The sequence below is a fragment of the Lathamus discolor genome, chromosome 2 (assembly GCF_037157495.1).
Source record: "Lathamus discolor isolate bLatDis1 chromosome 2, bLatDis1.hap1, whole genome shotgun sequence".
NCBI lineage: Eukaryota > Metazoa > Chordata > Aves > Psittaciformes > Psittacidae > Lathamus > Lathamus discolor.
Window position 1 is genome coordinate 8,604,800 of NC_088885.1, and position 18,367 is coordinate 8,623,166.

General features: G+C 40.3%; 1 protein-coding gene across 1 annotated transcript in view; it reads right to left on the bottom strand.

The window, feature by feature from the left end:
- The window catches only part of CNTNAP2 (contactin associated protein 2), a 1,034,819-nt gene that overhangs the window by 719,701 nt on the left and 296,751 nt on the right, over window positions 1-18,367 (bottom strand). Inside the window, exon 2 of the mRNA XM_065665653.1 lies at window positions 2,024-2,134. Within this exon, the coding sequence (XP_065521725.1) occupies window positions 2,024-2,134 (111 nt within the window). The remainder of the gene's footprint in view (window positions 1-2,023; window positions 2,135-18,367) is intronic.

Genomic DNA, 18,367 nt, shown 5'->3' on the forward strand with positions numbered 1-18,367 from the left:
ACTTCTTTCATGTAGGCAATGAACAGTTGAAAAACGAGGTTCAACAGCCTAGCAAAACCCATATTCAGGCATTCTGCAACAGGAGAAAAAAAAAGATAACTACTAAAAAGCACGTAACAAAGTAAAGGCAACTGAGTTTTACTGAAGTAAAATCCTGAAACAGGCAAAAGCCAGCATCTCTTCCCATTCAGAAATGCCCTTCTAAATTTCCGGAGCAATTAACAATGCTCTCTACTAGTCTACAGGCCTAAACCCAAAGAAATTGCCAATGCTCCTGACAGGCCACAGGCTTTCCATAAACATCTGCAGGGCTGCAGCACTGGAACTTGTGAGTCACATTTTCTCTAAGCTTGCCTTCAGTTTTTCTTCAGCTTGTGTAGCTGTTATAGCAGCTCTCCAATATCCAGTTAACACAGCCTAATCCGCTTTACGTTTAATTTAGTTTTGTGATGGCATGGGCTAGTGACTACTGGTATACCAATTCAAGTATATTTCTGTAGTAGATATTCTGCAGAGAACAAACTAGTACTGTAGAATAAAAATGTCATGTAGAGGACTACAATCACAGAGGTATTTGGAAGTACAGGGTGGTGCCAAAGGGCGAAGGGCTATAAACAACATACCAGGTCAATTACTAGCCATTAAAAGAATGCAACCTTGGGAGCTGACTAAGACTGATTTTCCAAAACAAAGAACAAGACAAAAAGACACCAAAGGACAACAACCGTACACATGTAAATACACATACAAAGAACTCGGACAAATGCAGTTGCAGAATTAAAAATAAAGATCAACATCACAGCCTTGAGGCTACCAAAAGAGTAATCGCCCTACCACTGAGGGACCAAAGTGCCCTGCCCGCGAGCTTGGGAGTCCCATTTCAGCCGCCAGCCTCTACGTGAGCCATATCATAGGTGGATCCATGCCCAGCCCAGCCTGTGTTCTTCTTCCCCACTTAGGTATTTTGCTTGCTGGCTTGACAGACCTGGCTCATCCCTTCCTGTGTGATGATCTCAAGGCAACTGGCACCACCAGTTTTAGGAGGCAGAATACAGTATCTAGGCAGGATCAGCAGAAATCCTACAGGAGCAGGACAAATAAAGGCAGCACTGCCAGTAAGCCAACCTTGTATAAGTCTGCTGCTTTGCCTAGATCTTCAGGATTTAGAAGATCATGACTACAGTCACTTGCTCTTTCTTCTTCATCCATACAGAAAAGTGTTTCTCAATCTCATGTTTTTAAAGTCATTTCATTATACCATTGACATGTACTTTGTGTAGAAAATAAAATATTGGTACTGAGTCACAAGAATTTGTGAAATTTTCGATTTCAGGACATTCAGGTTGATACTACTTAGAAAAAAAAATAGTATTCAGAATATTAATTCTGTTAATCTGAAGTTTCATGTTTAAACGTATAATTCCTGCAAAATTATTTATGAGATGTATATCAAAATGGTACATATAGACATCTAGAAATATCAAGGAAAGCTATCAAAATTCCTATGGGTGAAGATAAAGACTTATTTTCAGACTGCGACATAAATTTGCCTAGCCCATGGATATAATTAGACCAGGTAGACTGAAGTTTCACACCTATTCTGCCAATGACCAAAACTGAGGCGGCTTTGGATTGACCAACAGCAGTCAGTGCTAATGCAGGAAACAAGTTAAATCAACAAAATGCATCAGAGCTGTTTAGGTTTGCTTCAACAACCATGACCTTGCAAATGTCCATTTACCCAGTGAGCACAGATAAGCCTTTTTAACTGAAGTCAATTGTACAACTGTACCGTGTGAGTCCATTGACACGCCCACGATGCTATATGTTATTAGTGGTGAATTCCTCCATGCAGTGCAAGTGAGTGCTATTACTGTCACGTACACTGAGCAGCTGTCAGACAACAAAGACTCTGTTAAAACAAACATAAGCAAGAATATTTTACATAAAAGCTGTTCTGTATTAAAAGTATCATTTGTTCCTTTTTCAGTATCTGAATGTTAATATAGAGAGCACCCCTTACCTCCTCTCTTGTTTAACTTGGCATACCCGGGTACATAGCTGCTTGTCATAGATGATGAACTGCTGAAGGAGGAGTGGGGTAATGCTGAGACCAAAGGCTCATCACACTTCTCTGAAACACAAGAACATAGATTCACTGTATGCTGTTAATAATTCCTACATATTAAGTGGCAATGTGCCTTTGATTTTTCTGCTGGCTTATAACATAACCTTGTTATTTTTTTTACACATGAAATGTATCAGGCTACAACCCAATATTTCAGTTAAAAAAAAAACAACCACAAACCAAACAACAGAAATTCCCAAACCCCAAACCCACACTGACAAGCAAAAAGAAAAAAATCACCCCAAAACCCACAAACACATGCACACCCTCCTCAACATGGGAAAATAAAGGCTTCAATAAAGGGCAGAATTAGTTAATGGTGATGCCTAACTATATGCCACCACTCTCCTTCCAGATACTACAGCTGAACAAGACAGCTGGCCCTGACACATCTGGAACAGTTTATGCAACATGAAAACTCCATGCTAATGAAGAGTATTATCATGAAAGCTTTGTAAGAAGTAGCTAAGATAAAACCTCCCAGTACTGTAACTAAAGTGCTAATAAACTGATATCTTAAAAAAGGAAACCAATTAAGGTACATTAATAAATGCCTATGAATTATCACATATTACAGATTTACTTTAGAAATTAGCAAAATATAAATTATTTTGGTGGTTTTGTTGTTGTTTTGGTTGAGTGCTTTTTAAATATAATCTCTAGAATCCATGAGTACTTCACTTCTATTTTATCCAGTATAAATAAGACTTCGTATTAGCATCTGAGATGGAAAAAAAAAAATACCAAAATCAGAATCTTTGCCTTTCTAATGGAAAAGTTTAAAACAAATCCACTGTTGTATGAAGCTACACAAATCAGAACAAAGAGAACTGTGATCTGATTTTTCAAATACCCAGGTAATATCCTGCCTTTTGCTCTAGTTTTTCCTCAATTACTTCAAAGGGGGAATAAAATGGGTATGTTACAATACTCATTTAACATTTCAGGTACAGCCTAAAAAACTTCATAATCTACACCAGATGTCTTGATTCATCCCTTCATCCTTTTGAACACACACACACACACACACACACGCACACACACTGCAACACAGGCACTGCTGCGAGCAGAAACACCTCAATTTATGTATCTAGAAAGCACTACACCACCCCCATTTCTGTTTGGCAGGATATTTTAGTGCTCAGCCACACCATACAGTTTTGGTGCTACTAGGAAATAGTGATTTGGTCTGAGTGGATCATACAGAGACTGAATTAATCCTACCATGAAAAGAGGAAGCTCAATGGGAAAAAAAAAAAAACAGGCTGGTGAGCAAACCAAGTCATTCATAATGCAGGTCTCCTAAAATTTCCAGTCTCATGTAATGAAAAATAAAATTGTTTTCACAGCAATAGAAACAGAAGCAATGAAATACAGGAGAACATTTGCTCATGAGTCAGTACCCTTGACATTTAACAAAATAAGTAAGTTTCCTTCACAAATCTCCAAAAGTTTGTTAAGGGAAAAAAGCAAAATTCATACCAGCATAAAAGCACAGGCAAGAGGAAAGTGCAACTGCTTTGCACTGAATTAAAGGACAATTGCAATGGCTTTAAAGTTCAAAACCACACTATTTAATGATGGAATTTTGACAACGGACGATAAATGGTAGTAAGCATTATTGTTCATACCACAAAATAAAAGGATCAATTCCCCTCCTCCCTCCTTGCCCTGCCTTGGCTGTGGCCACACATGGTCAAGAGCCTGCAGCCACAGAGGCACCGTGCCTGAAGCTCGCATCACACCATCTAAAGCAGCACATCAGGGGTGCACAGGAGCAAACCTTGGCAGCAGGGGCACAGCACAGAGCAAAGGCTTACCTGGGTGCCAGGCTGCTATGATTTCAGTCACAGTTCAAGGTTAGAGCTTCACAACAGAGGTGGTTTGGGCTGAAAGGGACCTTAAAGCTCATCCAGTTTCAATCCCCTGCCATGGGCAGGGACACTTTCCACTAGAGCAGGTTGCTCCAAGCCCCATCCAACCTGGCCTCGAACACTGCCAGGGATGGAGCAGCCACAGCTTCTCTGGGCACCCTATGCCAGTGCCTCAGCATCCTCACAGGGAAGAACTTCTGCCTAATATCTAATCTTTATCTCCCTTCTTTTGAGCTGAAAGCCATTTCCCCTTGTCCTATGTCACTACATAGACTTGATACTATTTGTAAAAAGCCCCTCTCCAGATTTCTTGTAGCCCTTCTTCATATTACAATCACAGAGTTAGTTTCTCAGCTATTTCTTTATCTACAGTATTTTTTCAGTGGGTCAAATAAACAGGTTTCCAACTTAAAAGACTGCTAGCAATCTGCTCTCACTGCCTCTTCATTGTTAGTGTTAGCCAGCTAGAGATTTGAATTAATTTGCCATTAATACTGTTCTTAGGTAAAATGAGAATGAAACGTTTAAACACAGAAGTACACATGAGCAGAAATATTTTACAAATACGTAACAAAATCTCTTGATAATATTTTCCAATGCTTATCTTATGTGATATTTACTGTAAGAGAAATATATTCACATTCATAATGAGAACTAAGGTTGAATACCTATTCCATTTACGGGAGGGATGGGATATTTTTTCCAAGGAAATAATCAGGGTTAGATGGTTTTCCCACACCTGTACTTTCACACTGGGGGCTGAGGAGAAAACTCCCCATCTGTATGGAAGAATATAAGCAGAAGAAAGGTTTAGCTACAAAAGTGTACGTTACTTATGCAATTCGGTTAATTATGGAATGTAATGGGAGGCTATTGGTCATGATACTCTAAAGAGAATAATTTGAAACAAAAGAGCTATAATAATTCATAGCAAAAACATTTCTAAAAAGGGATTAATTTCTTCAACAAAAAAACAAACATATTTTAAACAATGTGTTCAGACACAATGAGAGCTTTGGAAAAAGCCTTTCCAGATCACAGAAGCTGATGAGAACTTCGTTCCTTGTAGCGAACCCACTAGCTATAGAGAAAATTTCTCCTTGTATTTTGACAGCTACAATATTGTTGCTACTATTGATGATGCCACACGAAAAGAAGTATGGGGAAAACTTGTATGGAAAAAGTACTGGCTTCTAAATCACCCTCCCCCTGTATGGTCTTGCCTTGTCTCTCTGCTTCCTTAACTTGGATTCAAACAAATGAGACAAGCTTGACATAGCCAAAAACTAAAACTAAAATCCCACAGGGAGCACCCCACTGTGTTTGTCACTGTGATCCCAAGTCTTACAGTCAGTCATCAGTGTGCTTCATTTGGTGTATTATCCGCTTTTGAAGTACTGAACCTGGCCATTTGCTTTCTCAGCGTGGCTGGAATCGCCAATATTTGGGTCAGGGTGGTGGTGGTTGAAAAAGGAAACTTACTTGGTACCGTCTTCCTTCCCTGATGTTTAGAACTGCATTCACTTCTTATGCCTGCTTTGGGATCCCAAATAATAAGCTTCTTACCGTTTAAAAAACAAACACACCCCCTCTCAATCTGCCCACTCATTTAGGCTTCAAAATATAGGAAATTCACCATAGATGCGTATGAATTACAAGGAAGGATTACATTTTGAATGAATAGCTGTTAAAAAAGATATTAAATCTCATCAATAACTCATGACTTTGGGTCCAATAGAACAAAAGTTAAAAGTCTGCTTACATAAGTTAATATTTCTAGCTGTGTATGAAAGTTCCACTAAATATACCGCACTATTTAAACTTCCTTCATAACATGAAATGCGGTTATGCCACAGATTTAAGAGTTAAAAAAAAATCCTTGGGAACCTTCGGTTCTTTCAGCAGTTCTAGTTATTTCCTGCAGAATCCAATTTTTTACTTACTAAACCAGAATCATATATACCTTCCTGTTACTGAGATATAATAGCTTTTCCCATATAAGTCAATGCACTGTGCCCTGTTAATCAATTACAGGGCACAGGGGCCTGCCAGCATTGTAGCAGCAAAGAAATAAACTCTCCTCCATCCCATTTATCTCAGTGATATATTAACATCCAAGCCAGCTTAGGTCCATTTAAATGGTAACTTCCTAAAACAAAACAGGTCTTCCACTCCACTCTTTTCTGTTCAGATAGACAAAGCTAATAACTTTGTCACAGGTGTGATGACATTTGCTACACTGACTTTCCTATTCAGAGTAAAATTACAGTTTATGTCCATCAGAAACAAGTTTCCTTGATATGTAAATAATTAGATCAATGGAAGAAAGGTCACCTAATATCATTAAATACAAATGCAAAACCTCAGCAATCCACAAGCTTCAAATCCCTCAAGACTATGGAACGGAAGGACCCTATGCACTTGCTCTGGTCTTACATGCTTTCTCAGGCACCTGGCTACTGGAAACCAGATGAGATGGATCTTCTGCCCTACCAGAAGCCTCTCATATTGTTCTGGTGTCCTCATTCAACAAAACCAGGAAAGGATACCTGGTTCTTTCCTGCTCTACAGTCTATGCATAGTTTACAGTTTATAGCTTACCCATCATACTGGATAGACTGAAGGGCTGTATTTCACTTTGGCTGCAATTGCTTTAGTTCACACCTGGTTAGTTCGTGAACTATTTGGGGAACAGGGACCAGACTATTTGATAGCCAGAGCTTGATTTTATTACAAAGCAGACCATACACACACAAACTTTGATTTATCAACCCCAGAGATTGTTAAAGCTTATTCCTTGCTATACCAGTGACTTTAATGATTTTTGGTGGGCAAAGCAGAGTAAAAAAACCTCGATACTTCACAGAAATCTGTTCCAATGCTTAGCATCCTGATCAATAGACAGGTCACCTGTCAAGTCACTGATATATCTTATCAAAGCAGTCTGAGAAGATGAAAAATACTATCTACAGTTCATCATTATCTTCTTGCCATTAGTATCTAGCGCACTTTAGAATGCATACAAACAACTACACCTTTAGAAACGTTAAGGAATAGGAACAGTATATATTTATATTCATAGGTGGGTTTTATTAATAATCTGAAGCTGAGAAAGGCTGAGAAAGTTGGGGATGTTCAGCCTGGAGAAGAGAAGGCTGCGTGGAGACCTCATAGCAGCCTTCCAGTACCTGAAGGGGGCCTATAGGGATGCTGGGGAGGGACTCTTCATTAGGGACCGTAGTGTCAGGACAAGGGGTAATGGGTTAAAACTTAAACAGGGGAAGTTTAAATTGGATATAAGGAGGAAATTCTTTCTTGTTAGGGTGGTGAGGCACTGGAATGGGTTGCCCAGGGAGGTTGTGAGTGCTCCATCCCTGGCAGTGTTCAAGGCCAGGTTGGATGAAATCTTGGGTGGGATGGTTTAGTGTGAGGTGTCTCTGCCCATGGCAGGGGGGGTTAGAACTAGATGATCTTGAGGTCCTTTCCAACCCTAACTGTTCTAGGATAAACTGCTCTGGAGGATGTCTCAGAAGCTCTTGCAATGATTTTGTCAGCAAAGTATAAAGAGAGCTGTGTATAGTGCTTACAAAAAAGAAAAACATTTGGATACTGATAAATAGAACTCATCAGAAATAAGTGGCAGTGCCTTATTAAGGCAGCTTTTGAAGAACAAAGGCTTTGCCATCATTATGGTCCACTGTGCACTGAGGGACAGACAGACCTTGAAAAAAACACCAGACAAAATCTACAAACTCACCCCTCCTTGTTCAAAACCTTTAGCCATCATTTCCTACCAAATCAGAATCCATTATCATTATTTTGCTAGAGGATACTAGCTCTATGATAAATATGCTGCCAGCCACTTCACTAAAAAAAAAAGCCCCACGTGTATGTCAAAAAAGAACTGTAAAGTTGATCAGCTTAGATGAAAAAAGGCAAAATGACTGTGATATCAATATTGTGTTCTGAGCCCCAAATAGCCACAATAAATTGCCCTCAGAATATCAAAAGTCCATCTGATGTAGCACTTAAAACAATCTCAGCCAAGAAATGCACAAAGCCATGGCTTTCTGACCAAAAAGTCTCAACCATTTCTGTTTCACCTTTTCAGTGTATGAAAAGAACGTTTGCAATACAAACCCCAAAATCTTAACTATTACCAACTCATTAATTATACCTAAATGCTTGTCAAGTGCAAGGAAAAAAGTTTAGAGCAACTTTTAATCTTGCAATGCAAAAGACTCCTGTTTTAGAATATGAATTCTAATACAAATGATGGGGAGCAAGGGAGAGAGAATCAGATCATCTGGGTTTAATTTGTACTGTGTGCTAAATGCTAGTTATCCTGAACACATTTTTCTGCTCCCATTTGAATATGTATAGTGTGTTCTCTGTAGCGTGCTGAGGAGAAGGAATAAGCCACCATGCACTTCTGAAAAGCAGTCATGAGATAGCAAGGGCACTCTGGAACGTGGATAAATACATGTGGGAATTGGCATACATCCAATAGGAGACCATCAGAAATATTAATGTGACTGCTGTGGATTGCAGCATATTAGTATGCTGAGACAGCCTTACTTTTCATATTGCATGGGCAGGTTTTGTATCCCAAAACGAATGCCAGAATCCACTGTGTTAAATTCGAAAGACTGTGCCCCCCCCAAAGAATAGGAATAAATAAGCATAAGTTTTATGCACTGTTTCAAATGAGCTTTTAAAGCTGTACTAATGGAAAAGCAGGAGATAATACAAAACAACTGACGGTCAAAGGTAACCCCTGTAAAAACAAAAACAACCAGAGTAGAAGCAGGTATTAGTGAGGACAGCCTAACACAGGTTTAATTCTTATGACGACAAGAAAATCTGCCTTGGCCCTGTTTCACAAGCCTGTTGCTCACGATAAACCTTCAGCCAAACCTCTCACTGTGTGTGACAGGAACAGTGCTGGAGAAGCCCTTTCCTTAAGTCCTGTGAAGGGGCACTGATGAAAAAATAAATACTGATGGTAATGGCTGGCAAATGCCAAGCAGGGTACGCCTCGTGCTCCAAGTTCTTAAGTAAGCAAGAAATCAGTGAAGAGCTTATTACGGAAGACCACCTCTTACAGGAAAGGGAAATATTGCCTGTCAGGTATTATTTACCAACTATATCAGCCTTTGGTACATTTGGGGTGGTTCAAACCTTTTTACCTTACATATGACATACGTTCTGCTGGGTTTCTCTTGACTGCAGAGGATAAATTTAAATAAAACCACCATATACTGTTACTTATTATTATTTATGTCTTAAGTTGAAAAGGTAACTTGACTCTCCAGCAAGTTTCTTGAACCACTTTACCAACTAGATAGGGATGATGATTGGTAGAGTGGAAGCTTCATTTCTATACCCTGTTCTGTCCCAACTTCTGTCCTGTTAGAATGTAACTGTTCCTTTAGAAGGGTAACAAAAAAAACAACGCACTTTTCAAATAAGTTAAGTCACAAAGGAGCTGTCCACACTCCACCTGTGCAAACAGGTTAATACTCCACACACACAAGTTACTTTCCAGTTGCCATTTGCATGTCAAAGTCAATGCAAGTATTAGAGAAGCATCACTTGGCTTCTTGTTTGTTATTTCTACTGGCCTCCATCGCTTTGATCTGTTATTTCTCACAGTGCTCTTGTGAGCACAGTCCTCTTCCCATATTGCAGAAGGCTGCAGCTTCCCAGATGACTGACATTTGACACAACAGTCTTGACAGGCTGCTAGGGAGCCAGCTTCACAGCCAGCATCATAAGAAAATGAGTCCAAGTGTAACTGAAGCTTTCTTTAAGCATCTGTGGAGCTCAGCTGTAATATAAAATATCAGAGCAGCTGATACTGGTCACATGGGATGTTTCATATTCCTCTTCAAGCCGCATACCACCAATAGAGATAACACTGCTTAAAAGGGTAGCTGCTGCTGAAAAGGAAGAAAACAGAGCAGCTATTTTTCACCCTCCAAGGTGAAATAATTAATTACATGAATTTAGTGGCCTCCACACAATCTTTCTTATTCAAGGTTACGTGTTCTGAGGTTTATTTCAAGCCTTTCTATAGATTTCTGTAAGAAAAGCAGGGGACTGGAGCACCTCCCATATGAAGACAGGCTGAGGAAGTTGGGGCTGTTCAGCCTGGAGAAGAGAAGGCTGCGTGGGGACCTCATAGCAGCCTTCCAGTATCTGAAGGGGGCCTATAGGGATGATGGGGAGGGACTCTTCGTCAGGGACTGTAGTGACAGGACAAGGGGTAACGGGTTAAAACTTAAACAGGAGAAGTTTAGATTGGATATAAGGAGGAAATTATTTCCCGTTAGGGTGGTGAGGCACTGGAATGGGTTGCCCAGGGAGGTTGTGAATGCTCCATCCCTGGCAGTGTTCAAGGCCAAGTTGGACAGAGCCTTGGGTGACCTGGTTGAGCGTGAGGTGGCCCTGCCCATAGCAGGGGGGTTGGAACTGGATGATCTTGAGGCCCTTTTCAACCCTATTCTATGATTCTATGAAAGCTTTCTTGTTAATAAACATTTGTAAGCACTCCAAAGAAACACTGGAAATGGTAATATCCTAATAGTAGCACAACTCTGCAATGTATTACAGGACTACTATCAGATATTTCTGGCTGCAGTGTCATCAAACAACATCATTCATTACCGTGTTCTACAGTTTAACCGGAGAAACTGGGATTTAGTTACTACAAGTATAAAGGTGTACAAAGCAGCCTCTTGAAATTCAAATTTACCAAAGTTTCAACACTTCATAAAGAAAACCAGAAAACTGCACACAAAATCTGTACATTCGAATTCTTCAAAGGGTCAACTTTAAATTCTCAATTCTAAAAAAATTTTTTTCTTTAGTATTTTACATTTGGAAAAAAACAGGGGTCCTTAGATTTAAACTTACCTCTTATTTAGTACCATTTAATTTTGAATGGTTTTAGAACAAATACATCCTTGCTATTGTCTTTAAGCCATATCTACAGTAAACGTTTGCAGAGTCGGTTAGGTTTGGTTTTCTTCTATTTTCTGGAGGAGTGAACAGGGGAAGTTTTTACATCCCCCTAAAACAAAACCACATCTGGATTGCTTTTGGTTTACTTGAGACTCTGCAGAGCATTCCACAGTGCACTGGGAATTTGGCAGTCACTCATGCCATCACACTCCTGTCTATTATGAACAAATATACAAACTGCTTTGCCCCCTGTGCAGCTGGAGAAGTATGTAAAACCTGCCATCCTGTTTGCTTTGGTTTCTTAACCAAAACCTCAGGTCAATTGCGCCTGGATTAGCGGGAAGTCAGCCGGTCTGATTGTACACTTGGGATTTCATTACGCTGTCCTTAGCTCCTAGCAATAACTGACTACCCAACTCTGCTCATGAATATTTTTGCATATCGAATCCTCAGATGCCTCTTCAGTTTTTAATCTTCTGCCATGTAAATATACTTCACCTTTTCACTACTAGAAATAGCCAAATGTTTTGCAGGCTGTTACAGCAAACAAAGCTCCTTCTTAACTACCTGTGTAGGTAGGTTTGGTCTTTCACAGACTGGTAGCCAGCTGAATTAAGGATGGAGAAACCTTAAATCACATTGCATAAGGAATTTTAGAGCAGAGGTCAGAGGACCCCACAAGGCTGGAGGAAAGAACACTGAAAATCTTCACAGTTAATCTTGTCAAGTCTCATTTGCCTTAAACCGCATTTGCCAGTTACCCAGCCTATGCTCTTCCTCAGTCAACCTTATATCAAAAGTATCTTTGTTTGTTTGGTGTGGGATTTCTCTGGGCTTGTGTTTGGTTGTTTGTTGGTTTGATCTGTTTGTTTTTCATGACTCAGGCATAAGACACCAAGGCGTAACTAGTTTCCTGAATGACATTTTTACCAGTCAGCTTAACTTTTCATCACCACTTTACCAAGTTTTCATGTCTACTATTAAGCTTTGATGAGAACATGTAATCTTTTCCTCACAACACACACTTATTTTAATGGTGCCTTTACTTCTAGCACTTTTATATCAACATAAAAGTCTTCTAAATTCAGAGCTGTTATTCCAGGTTTAACCTAATTTAAGCAAGATCCAAACATCCAGCAAGGGATTTAGAACTGTTGAGCATTTGAATATAACAGGATGGCCACAGAAAGCCACATATTACCTGCCAAAACAATAAAGCACAGGTACAGATAAAAGATGCTTTAACTTGGTATATAGAACCTAGCAATATGCATATAAAATCCTTTAAAAACATGAAGGATGTAAACCTTATAAGAGATAATTAAGTATTTTTATCTACCCACTTGTAGACTGGTTAAGATGCTCAACAGAAATCTCCTTATGGGGTTAAGTCAGAGCAAAAGCTGCAGATTCCCATCTGAATGCTTTTTAAACTAGAAAACTACCCTAGCCCTAAAATGGCTAGGGAGAAAACTCTGTTCTCATCAGACAGACAGAATATTTAATACCATGAAGCATGTTAAGCATATTCCACATTTGATTAGATGAGGAAAAACATGGAAATTAACAGGGTATGCAAAATGCAGCAGAGAATTCTTTCTCAATTGCAGAGCAGAAAGTAAACATCACTTTAGCTTAAATTCAGTTGTGTTTTTTCCTAAAGACATTATTAATTCCATATTTGGGCATTGCTGTTTACTTTCAGCTCCCCTTTGGAGAAGGCAGATATGTCATATTTGTAATAGAAACTATTAGTTGGCTGTTTATCAGTTGTCTGCTGTTAGAAGTGATGACAAACAAAAAGCAGGAGTTGCACAATCTATGAATTAAACTGTATTAATACCAACACTTTGCTGGGAGAAAAAGACAAGTAAGATCTAACCTTGGTCTCCTTCCTCTTCTACTCAAAGCTTTTCTCCCCTCACCTCCAGCTAAGTATAAAAGATGTGCTTCCTTGATTCCTGTCACTGAAACACAGAAGGATTAGTTCTGCAAACTCTTAGCCCTCTTCCCCATGTTTCCAAAGCATTAAGCGACCAGATAAATTAAACTGTCATAATACACTGATTTCACTAGAAGCATCAAAAAGAAAATGTACCTGAAAAGATACTTTAACAGGTGAAAAGAAATACTTTTCATCCTCCTCCTTACTATTGCATTAATCTAGCATATACATAGTATACTTTTAAGATAATGCTGGTCATGATTCCATTTCCACAAAACACGCTTCCAGAAGATAAGCTTCCAGAATTTGCCAATATCCTTTCAGGTTTTTTTTAGGGCCTAAATCTTATGCAAAGATTGATGAATAGAACAGTGAACAAGAAAGGAAAACTAGTTACAACAAAAAAGAGATGAGGAACAACATTGCGTAACAGGAAATGTGAGCTTAGCTTAGATGTTTGAACTTCTCAGTATCACAGACTGAAAAGAGCAAGCTGTGTTACAACCAACCCGAGAGATGCGCTCCTCTCAGAGGCTTGTTACACATGCTGAAAAATTCAAACCAATCGTTTAACATGGCTGTGAATTTTAACACTAGAGACTAAAATATCTTAGACTAATACCTTGAAGAAACAATATGCATATCAGAGCAGGCTAACAAATCTTTTCATATTGCCAGTATGAAATCTGCAAGTTGACTCCAGTAAGTGTTCAGCATGCTTAGGCACACTGGAGCAACAGCACAAGGAACAAGTCAGTTAAGGACAGTAGCTTCACAGGACAAACAATTTGTGGATACATTTCACCCTATTCCCCAAAATATGAAAGTGCCTTACGTTTAACAATTAAAGATAGAATCTTTCTTTCTTTCCCAGAACTGAAAGGAAGTGTCTTACCCCTATAGAATCATAGAATAGTTAAGGTTGGAAAGGACCTTAAGATCATCTAGTTCCAACCCCCCTGCCATGGACAGGGACACCTCATGCTCAACCATGTCACTCAAAGCTCTGTCCAGCCTGGCCTTGAACACCGCCAGGGATGGAGCACTCACAACCTCCCTGGGCAACCGATTCCAGTGTCTCACCACCCTCACAGTAAAGAATTTCCTCCTTATATCCAATCTAAACTTCACCTGTTTAAGTTTTAACCCATTACCCCTTGCCCTGCCACTACAGTCCCTGACAGAGTCCCTCCCCAGCATCCCTATAGGCCCCCTTCAGGTACTGGAAGGCTGCTATGAGGTCTCCACGCAGCCTTCTCTTCTCCAGGCTGAACAGCCCCAACTTCCTCAGCCTGTCTTCATACGGGAGGTGCTCCAGTCCCCTGATCATTCTCGTGGCCCTCCTCTGGACTTGTTCCAGCAGTTCCATGTCCTTTTTATGTTGAGGACACCAAAACTGTACACAATACTCCAGGTGAGGTCTCACAAGAGCAGAGTAGAGGGGCAGGATCACCTCCTTTGACCTGCTGGTCACGCTCCTTTTGATGCAGCCCAGGATATGGTTGGCTTTCTGGGCCGCAAGCGCACACTGAAGCCAGCTCATGTTCATTTTCTCATCAACCAATAGCCCCAAGTCCTTATCCGCAGGGCTGCTCTGAATCTCTTCCCTGCCCAACCTGTAGCTATGATAAGAACAGATCAAGATTAGCATAAATTTTATATCTGAAGCTGAACAGAACAACTTTATGATCAACTTGCAAGGTGTAAGGATGTAAATACTTGACTCTCAGTTGTAAAGTATTTATAGGACTCCTGTTGCTTACTCAGCACAGGGCAACCAGCACCACAAACAAACTTATCAGTCTGCTTGTATTCTAATATTCTAGAAGGAGTAAGACCTGGGAGTAAAGTCAAGGTTTAAACTAAGTGATTTAATCTTATCAGAAGGAGATAGCAAGCATCTTAAAATAGCTGTATGAATGATAGGTCAACTCTTTTCTGCGGACAGCTGAAGCCAGAAGTATCAGTCTAAAGAGTGATCTTAGGTTTGATATGCCAACCAGTTTTCAATTCCATAAATCATGGTTGGTGTATCCTGACTACAGCTATTGGTTCTGCATTCACTGGAGATAGTAGCCAGGGTGGGTGGATGCGTATGAGTGTGTGTCTATGATAGGTCTTCATTACTGTGAGGAAGGTACACATTTGTAGTGTTGCAGGTCCTTCTAAGTTCTTTTTAAAAGGGAATGAAATTCTAATGCAAGGATACGACAGCCTTGAATAATCCACAGAGCGAATACAAGAAGCAGTAACAAACAATGCACAGTAAAACACTGAATTCAAACTACTTTAAATGTGATTAAGCACCATGTTTTGTGCACTTGAACGGGAAAATAAATATCAGAATTTTGTAATAGTGCAGTTTTTACCCAGAAAGAATTATAATGAAGAATAAATTAATATTTCCTGCCTGTCCAATTGGTAAATGGCACATGGGATTCAGCTGGAGGTTGAATTTCACGAAGTCACTAAAATTCTGCTCGTTTTAATATTTGGCACTTACAATTTTATTTTTAAAGAAGAAAAAGTGGTTAGAAGACTAATGCATGTGAATGATTTTTATTATTTGGCTTGAACAGGACATAAGGGAGAAAAAGATGACAAGCAATCATGGTACAGTGGTGTCCGGGTTTTGTTTCATGTTAACAGAATGCCAGCCAATCAAAAAGGTACAACAACATCCTCTGGTATTTCAGAGAATACCTGAGCATGTCAAGAGGTTAAATAAAACATCAAGATAAACAAAACAGCCATAGAAGGCCCCATATTTTGTTTCCTACAGTGCTACATGCTCATCTAGTTTAATTGTACTTCCTCTCTTGAAGCACTACTACTGTGAGAAAGGCTTCTCTCACAGGTTTCTGCGTCCTAAGAATATCACAGGAGATGTATCATAGGGATCTGTTCTCTGGTATATCAAGTAAATTACAACTAAACAAATTTTGCATCTTCCCCCCACCCAGCAAAAACATGTTTGTATTCCCCTGTACAGAACAGACTGTATCAACACTTGCAAAGAGCTACTTAACTGAAAAACATTTCTGACAAGACTATACGGCACAAGTCAAAGTACATCAGGCGGCTGCATTGATCAGTGTTGCTGATTCAGATCTTAATGGTTTTGTCATACAGAATCACAGAATCACAGAATCACAGAATCCCAAGGGTTGGAAGGGACCTAAAAAGATCATCTAGTCCAACCCCCCTGCAAGAGCAGGGTAACCTACAGTACATCACACAGGAACTTGTCCAGGTGGGCCTTGAATATCTCCAGTGTAGGAGACTCCACAACCCCCCTGGGCAACCTGTTCCAGTGCTCTGTCACTCTTACAGTAAAGAAGTTCTTCCTGATGTTAACGTGGAACTTCCTATGCTCCAGTTTACACCCATTGCCCCTTGTCCTATCACTGGATATCACTGAAAAAAGCCTAGCTCCATCATCCTGACACCTACCCTTCACATATTTGTAAACATTGATGAGGTCACCCCTCAGTCTCCTCTTCTCCAAGCTAAAGAGACCCAGCTCCCTCAGCCTCTCCTCATAAGGGAGATGTTCCACTCCCTTAATCATCTTTGTGGCTCTGCGCTGGACTCCTTCAAGCAATTCCCTGTCCTTCTTGAATTGAGGGGCCCAGAACTGGACACAATATTCCAGATGCGGCCTCACCAAGGCTGAGTAGAGGGGGAGGAGAACCTCTCTTGACCTACTAACCACTCCCTTTCTAATGCACCCTAAGATGCCATTTGCCTTCTTGGCCACAAGAGCACATTGCTGGCTCATGGTCATCAAGTAGAGACTGAAAAGAAGAGATGGAAGGATGGTGCTGCACTACTCCTGCCTTCAGTTTTTGCACTGCCCCAGGCAAAATTCACCTTTTGGAAGGAACTAAGCACCGTCAAACAAATCAGTTCTACCATCTACACTAGAACAGCTTAGGCCTTTCTCATGCCTGTCTGGTGCATTAGGGTGACGAGGTAAGCTTCTGTTAGAGCAGAAGAAAACACCAAGTAGAAAACTCAATTCTGTACTTAATGGAGATCAAAATCAATTTGAAAAGGTCTTAACCTAGTGGAGGGTTACTGTACCACTGCTCCCTTTCAATATGAAAGCTAGTTAGAACAACTCCAGGTAACTTCACATGCTCCCAAAGACTGTTTTTAACTTCTTAAGTAACAGCAAATCTCATTACAGCGGCCCAAAAGCCCTTTCCTTTTCCACATTTCCTTTTAGTCTCATCAGAAATTCTTGATTTAGAAACACTCATTATAGAGAATAGCAATGTAATTCATTATCCTAAAAGCTGGCTGGAGAATGCTGTATAAAAGGTTTTGTAAGACAGATTTTTAGATAGGATATGTCACTGCATTTCTCTTGCTCATGTAAATTACTAGACCTACCTTATTTTCATGTGCTATGGAAATCCAAGCCAAAATGTTTTACAACAGACTTAGCCATCCAGCTTACCCTGCTGTTCATGTAGCATTTTCTGAATATAAATTGTTGGGTTTTTCCTAATTATCAAATGCAAATGGCGTTGACAATAGCACCATCTATTATTGTACCCTCATTATCATGCATGGGTAATACAGAGGCATTTTTAAGGCCAAGAGTACTTGGTAATTAAGCTCGGTAAAACCTTGTTATACTACATGTTTAACATGTCAACCAAGGACAACAGCACAGTTAAATCAGCATCTCTGAAATATTAAAGAGACTTATAATTATAGCCCATTCCCTCCCAATTTTAATCAGATACCTCAATATTAAGATCCAAACATGACAGTTTACTACCTTGGTCTGGATCACCAATTTCCATTATGCCCAAAGTGAAGGATGCCTCTTGTTAATACATATGAAAGTCTGCATGCATACATATATACAGCAATGTGCTATCGCCTACAGGCCTTCCCAGTTGCACTGGCTGCTGTTGCCCATGTCTTGGCAGGGGGACTTCTAGCTCTGTGGCCAGCAAAATGCTGGCAAAGCTGCCCAGTGGTGAAGAGAAAGGGTGAGAACAAGCCCTGTCAACCCTGAAAGGAGAGAAGGAGAAGGGTGAGTAGGGGCTCCAGCCCTTGCCCTGGCAGAGAATCCTTCCAAGAGCCCCAGTCAAAGCAGGTGGCTATGAGAGCTGCAGCCTCTGGGGAGCCCACATCAGAACAGCAAGAGAAGGCGGGAGCCACAATAAGGACCGCAGACCCCATTCTTCCAGTACCTAAAGAGGGCCTACAAGAAACCTGGAGAGCAACTTTCAAAAAGGGAATGGTTTTAACCTGATAGAGGGGAGATTGAGATTAGACACATAACGAAGAAATTCTTCACTGTGGGAGTGGTGAGACACTGGCACAGGGTGCCCAGAGAAGCTGTGGCTGCCCCATCCTTGACAGTGTTCAAGGCCACGTTGGACAGCGCTTGGAGAAACCTGCTCTAGTGGAAGGTGTCCCTGCCCTTGGCAG